Source organism: Oryctolagus cuniculus, chromosome 20 (assembly GCF_051225735.1).
Source record: "Oryctolagus cuniculus isolate XC-2025 breed Fujian yellow rabbit chromosome 20, ASM5122573v1, whole genome shotgun sequence".
NCBI lineage: Eukaryota > Metazoa > Chordata > Mammalia > Lagomorpha > Leporidae > Oryctolagus > Oryctolagus cuniculus.
This window is the reverse complement of record NC_142886.1, coordinates 12,403,367-12,410,434: the sequence shown is the minus strand read 5'-3', so window position 1 is coordinate 12,410,434 and position 7,068 is coordinate 12,403,367. Positions and strand designations below refer to the sequence as shown.

At 40.4% G+C, this 7,068-nt stretch overlaps 1 protein-coding gene across 1 annotated transcript; it reads left to right on the top strand.

The window, feature by feature from the left end:
- Window positions 1-6,216: 6,216 nt before the first annotated feature.
- LOC149120058 (large ribosomal subunit protein eL6-like) lies at window positions 6,217-6,609 on the top strand. The gene has a single exon (XM_089322814.1). It carries the CDS (start codon window positions 6,217-6,219, stop codon window positions 6,607-6,609), a length of 393 nt encoding a protein of 130 aa, XP_089178940.1.
- Window positions 6,610-7,068: the final 459 nt, after the last annotated feature.

The following is a 7,068-nucleotide window of genomic DNA, read 5'->3' as shown; positions in this document are numbered from 1 at the left end:
CTTTCTAAATATATGGGTTTAGAATACTTTGCTTAGTTTCTGACAACTAGACTGTAATTCTTATTTTTCTTCCTTTGTACTTTTTTTTTTTTTTTGGTTTGTCTTCAAGATGATTCTCTTTGGCCTTTGTAAAAGCAGTTTTACTGTGATATGCCTCATCGTGCTTCTTTTGGTGTTTATCATTTTTGCCTTCTGTGGGATTCTTGGATTTATATTTTCATTACTTTTCCAAAATTATCATTGATTATTGCTTTAATAGTCTCTTACATCTCTTCCTAGAATTTTAGATGCACAGATTGCATAATGCTATACCATATCTCTTAGATGATTTCTGCTTTAGAAAAAAAAATTCTTTCCTTCATTTGTTTCTTTAAGTTCCTAGATTTTTTTCCTTTGTGTCAATTTTATTAATGAGTCCATGGAAAGAATTATCTCAGTCATGTTATCATCCTCATCCCCACAGTCATTTATTTCACTCTTTTAATAGCGTCACTTTTATGATAAGATTTCCTACCTGTTCATGAGTTTTGTACACTTGCTTCCACCAGAGCCTATAGAACAGTAATCATAATTATATCAAATTCATTATCTGATAGTTTTTCATTTGGGTAATTTCTGACTTTTTGTATATTAATTTGTCTCTTGATGGTGTTTTTTTTTTTCTCCATTGTTCTATCTCATTTGTAATTGAATGTTAGATATCTATGTAGAAAATAGGATGCAGTTTAATAGTCTCATTTCTTCTGCTAGACAAACAGTATTGAGCCTAATCAAAACTATCAGGAATGTTTTATGTAGAATTCATTATGATAGTGTTTCTTTTGTGCCTAACTATACTCAAATTCTAACTTTGCTGTGGGCTTAAGAAAGCTTTTCTTCACTTTCCTGTACCACTCTCAACTTTCAGGCTTTCCTGTGGTGAGCCACTGTGAAGACAGTAGTCTCTAGAAGGGGACTTCAAAATATTCATGGAAAAATGGAATTAAATGATACATTTATCTTGTTGCCAAAAAACCATTTGAAATTCATGCATATGTTCTTCATAGTATTCATTTTTCATAAACTATTGGAAATCTGCATAATTTCAGTATCTTTGCAGCAAAATAAACTTATGTTCTGATTCCATTTTTTATGAACTTTTTGAAGTACCACATAGGCTTTTGTCATTCTGCCCATGACACGTTGCCAATGCTTTCTTCTCAGAGATGGCCAATGGCGTAAAGGAGGATCCTGTGTTTTCTTTGCAGAGCTTCAATCATAGACAGTTCTTGTTTGTGTCTCAGTGGTGGGGATTTCTCACTGGTCCTCCCCTGTTGAGTTGGCAGTCAAACTAAGCCTCATGTCTTTGGTGTGTCTTACATGAAGACTTGCATGCAGAAGTATAAAACAAGACCATTACCTTATACTATACACAGAAATCAACTCAAAATGGGTCAATGATCTACAACCTGAACCATCAAATTACTAGAGGCGAATCCTGGGGAGAGCTTGCAAGATATAGGCATAGGCAAGGACTTCTTGAAAAAGACCCCAGAAACACAGGCACTCAAAGCCAAAAGAGACAAATGGGATTACATCAAGCTGTGAAGCTTATTCCCTGCAAAAGAAACACTAAGCAAAGTGAAGAGGCAGCCAACATAATGGGAGAAAACATTTGCAAACTATGTGACTGATAAAGGATTAATATGCAGAATCTATCAATGGCTCAAGAAACTCAACAGCAACAAAACAAACAGACCAGTTCAGAAATGGAAAATTCACTTGAACAGGTATTTTTCAGAAGAGGGAATCCAAATTGCCAACAGTCACATTAAAAAATGTTCAGGGTCACTAGCTATCATAGAAATGCAAACCAAAATCACGATGAGGTTTCACCTCACCCCAGTTAGAATGGCTCTCATAGAGAAGTCTACAAACAATAAATACTGGTGAGGATGTGGGGGTACCCTAATCCACTGTTGGTGGGTTGTAAACCTCAAAAAGCTAAAAATAGATCTACCACATGGCCCAACCATTTCACTCCTGGGAATTTACCCAAGGGAAATGAAATAAGCCTATGAAAGTGTTATCTTTACTCCAATGTTAATGGTAGCTTAATTTGCAATAACTAAGATATGGAATCAACCCAGGTGTCCATCAACCAATGACTGGGTAAAGAAATTATATATATAATAGAATACTACTCAGCCATAAAAAGAATGAAATGCTGTCTTTTGCAACAAAATGAATGTAACTGGAAACCATTAGTTAGTGAAATAAGCCAGTCTCAAAAAAGACAGATACTATATGTTTTCCCTGATCTGCAGTAAATGAAAAGAGTATGAAAAATGTAATGTATAGGAACGAAATTGAAATTTTGAGATTTGGGACTGGTGCTGTGTTAAAGCAGGTTAAGTCCCCAGCCTGCAGCACTGGCATCCCACATGGGCGCTGGTTCAAGTCCTAGCTGCTCCTCTTCTGATTCAGCTCTCTGCTATGGCCTGGCAAAGCAGAAGATGGCCCAAGTCCTTGGGCTCCTTCACCTGCATGGGAGACCCGAAAGAAGCTCCTGGCTCCTGGCTTTGGATCAGCTCAGCTCTGGCTGTGGCTGTCATTTGGGGAGTGAACCAGCAGAATGGAAGACTCTCTCTATATCTGGCTCTACTTCTCTCCGTAACTCTGTTTTTCAAATGAATAAAAAATTCTTAAAAAATAAAGAAATTTTGAGATTCAATGATTGTTTACAGCCCCTGTCTCTACTGTTGAGGAACAGAGTTTTTTTTTCTTCTTTTCCTAGTATTTGTTCAACTCTATATTTAGTATAGGGCTAACCTTATGAGTATAAAGTAAGCTGAAAGTAGATCATTGTAATAATTAAGAGAGGGAGTAAGAGAGGAAGGAGGAGGAAGTATGGGAATGTGAGCAGGAGGGATGGAGAGGTGGGAAGGATCAATATGTTCTAAATATGCATATATGCATATATGAAATACATGAAATTTGTTTACCTTAAGTAAAATAAAATATTAAAAAATGGAAACATATTTCAATAATGTATTCAGTATAAGGAACAGGATGTAACAGAAAAAAAAATTTGACCAAGGAGCTAAGATGTATTTTTATTAATCACATCAAAAACACTGGACAGACTTGGTACAGCAGAATCATACAAGGTCATCACCATCCTTCCTAGTTACTGAACTGCAGAGGGCAGCATTACCTGGACACTTTAAGTAGCTGGGCAGGGGGTTATTACAGTCATTGTGCTCCGTCCCATTGACCTTTCCGTGGACCAGATTGTGTTCTCTTCCAAATGAGCAGGTTTATGTGCGGGTCACAAGAGCTGCAGAGCTCCTAGGGATCACTGCTGATGTCTGTCTCTGTGATGTTTTACTTTAGCAGAGCATGCCAGAGAAATGTGTTCAGTTGACTGAGAGATTAGAGTTCTCCTTCCACTGCTAATGAGCTTGTTTCAAGGAAACTGTATTGGGGCAAAATTTTCTTTTTTAAAATGAAAACGATTGAAATTCTATATGAGAGAGAGAGGGAGGCAGGGAGAGATGCAGAGAGAGATAACAGGAGGAGCATATATACAAACAGAGTATATAAAGTATAGATTAATTCATTATGTTTTTGCATTTTACTTAAAACATTTTATTCATTATTTTAACTTTATAATTAGATTTAACATGTGTATATTTTATTTCATTTTTACATTTTAGTGGAGTAATATGTGAACAGATTCAGTTAAACAATACATTGTGAGGACGCCTCAGTGAGGTGAAGAGAGGAGAATCCGCTGTCACTCTCTGGGAGTGATGGAGGAGGGGACCGCCATCCAATGAGGATTGGTAGGAAATGCATCTCTTTAATGCACTCTGTGAAGTGACCATTCTTCCTCTTTGAGAACACCTGTAGTGAAACCCTTGTTACTTCTCAAAATTTTCAGTGTCATGTTTTATTAATGAGTCGCAGTGCCAAGATTAGGCGATGAGGTTACAAGACTTTAGGCAATTTACGGGAAGACACTGAAAAAGTACTTAAATATTTTTTGTAATCAACTTAATAAGTATTTGTCCAAAATAATTTCACCATTAAGTACTTTCTAACTTCCAAGGCCCTTGTAATTTCCACATGTTTGAGTCATTCCAGAGTAGTGTTTTCCAATCCTTTTAACACCTTGGTGCTCAGCTCTCAAAAACTGTAAAGGTATCTTAGGCCGATATTATGGGATAAGACCTACAGGAGATGACTTCAAAAAGTTCATGGAAAGCTTTGTGTTAAGAAAATCATTTTCATGGAATTCAAAAACATTTTTCCACCAAATAGCTAATATTTTAAATCCATTTTCCCACAAATTCCTTGAAGTTCGACTGTATTCAAAAATAATTTTCCCAGGAGTCTAGGTATGTGGCTGTCAATTGTGATCTGTATTCATTTAGACAGATAGATGGCAGGTAAAGTCACCAGGCCCTTCCTAATGTAGCTTTCAATTCAGCATTTGGATGATCTAAGATTTTAGTTGATGGAAGCCTGTGTCTACATTCTCTTGTGTTTCCCCCACATTTCCTGTTGCTCGTTTTATATTTTGCAAGACAGTAAGTCTGATCTCTGCCTGTGGATACCATGTATCTTCCCATAGAAAAGCTAACTGATGTTCCCCAAACATAACATTTTAGTGGTGGGAGGGGGGGAAGAAGGCCAAGAACAGGACCTCCGGCCTTTTCATTATCCTAACACTATGCAGCTTGTAGAGCTAGTTTAAAAAAGTAGCATCAAGTTGTCCACAAGAGCCATCATTTGGGATAGTGGATTGTGTCAATTTTTATGCTGTACTTGCTGAATCTCTGGTTAATGCTCAGAAGAATGGAATGGCCAAGGTAGACTTGTGGAATCTATTCCTGATTTGAGAGCATGCTTGCTAAGAATAATCATAGGGGCTGCCATTGTGGCATAGCTGGTAAAGACTCCCGCTGCAATGCTAGCATCACATATGGGCATCAGTTCAGGTCCTAGCTGCTCCACTTCTGATCAAGCACCCTGCTAATATGCTAGGGAAAGCAGGGGAAGATGGCCCAAGTCCTTGGGTCCCTGCACCCACATGGGAAACCCAGAAGAAGCTCCTGGCTCCAGGCTTCGGGGTCCATCTAGCTCTGGCAGTTGCAACCATTTGGGTAGCAAAGCAACAGATGAAAAGATTCTCTCTCTCCCAATCTCTTTCTCTCGCATGCTCTTTTACTCTCTCTCTCTCTTGCTCTCGCTCTTCCTCTCTCTCTCTCTTTCTCCTTCTCTCCCTCTGCAACTCTGCCTTTTGAATAAGTAAACAAATCTCTAAAAAGGAATCAATCATAGGCCTTTGATCAGGAAAAGCATAAGGAAACATTTGATAGTTTAAAAATACCACATGTTCCTTTTCCTATGCAATCTGCTAGTACAAATGTAGCTTAAGCAGCTACAATTGATGTGAGCTAGAATTTATTGAGTGTTAGGAACTCACTTGGCCTCCCCAGATGCCAATGAGCTGGAAGAGAACAGATTTACCCTGGGTTGAAATTTGGATGTAGTTTAAGAAAGACTTTGGAACTCTTTCCTGTTTTGCAAGATGGCAAATGAAAAACTGCAAAGCCAGACAGGAAGAAGAAATGTCAGTCCAAAAAGTCTAATAATGCCAGGGACAAGGTTCAGATGAGCAATCTCCAGGTTAAAAGACTCCTCAGGGGAAGCAGCACTGCAGTGCAAACCCTGTCCTGGGGAGAGAAATCGCCCGGCACTCCCACTGCGATGTGGTCCAGAAAGGCCTACACACGAGCTCCTAAATCCTCGACTGCAAGAGAACAAAGTTCTTGCTAAAATCACAAAGCCAGTTGGTGGTGAGAGAATGGTGGCATCAGGATGGTTAAACCTTGCAAAATGCCTGGATTTTTTTTTTTTTTTTTTGACAGGCAGAGTGGACAGTGAGAGAGAGAGGCAGAGAGAAAGGTCTTCCTTTGCCGTTGGTTCACCCTCCAATGGCCGCCGCGGCTGATCTGATGGCAGGAGCCAGGTGCTTCTCCTGGTCTCCCATGGGGTGCAGGGCCCAAGCACCTGGGCCATCCTCCACTGCACTCCCTGGCCACAGCAGAGAGCTGGCCTGGAAGAGGGGCAACCAGGACAGAATCCGGCGCCCCGACCGGGACTAGAACCCGGTGTGCTGGCGCCGCAAGGCGGATGATTAGCCTAGTGAGCCGCGGCGACGGCCCAATGCCTGGATCTTGTCTCATGGAAGATGTGGCTTGGAAGCTGCTGTGCCCGGGGACAGAACCCTTCAGTCAGCGCGTGAGGAAACTGGTTGGAGACCACCATCACCAGCATCACAGTGGTTTTCCTACAGCTGAGCAGTTGCTCACTGCTTTGCAACTGCATCTCTTTCCCGTGATCAAGGCCCTCTGCAAAGAGCACACCAGAAATGTGTCATCGCCACCTCCACAAAACGGATGGCAGGAGTGTGAAAATTCCAAAATATCTCGGCGATGTTTGTTTGAAGAAGCTGGGAAGCCCAGACACCACACTCGGAAGGGTGAGATTTTCAACACAGAGAAGGAGAAAAATGAGATGACAGAGCTGGTCGAGGCTGATCAGAAATCTGCGGACTGACAAATCCCATCATAGCTCAAAGCCGTTCCCCAGATCAGGGCTACCTGTGATCTGATTTTTGCTCTAACAAATGGAATTTATCCTCACCAACTTGTGCTCTAAATTTCCTACCCAGAATCTAATTCAATTACTCATCACATGTTTCCAAAAATGTGTCGTAGAATGAGTCTGCCTCTCAGGGTAGGGTGGAAGGCACCTAATTGACAAACCTAGGCAACTGTGATAGCTCAGGTGCTCCCAGCCCATTCCTCAGTTAGCAGCTCTTTCTTTGCTTGGCACATTGTGTTTCTTTGACAGTCACGTCACAGAGGCAGAGTGGACTCCTCACACCCATGATGCCAAATTTAATTCCTATATTAAAAAGGAAGACAGCAAAATATACCAACGGAATATGAAAAAAGGTTCATTTCCAGGAAGAATAAGACAGGTTCCCAAGCAGGTTCATGCATGTATTAAAAG

Coding starts and splice junctions, on each gene's coding strand:
- LOC149120058 (XM_089322814.1), top strand. CDS start 6,217: ATGCCTGGATCTTGTCTCATGGAAGATGTGGCTTGGAAGCTGCTGTGC.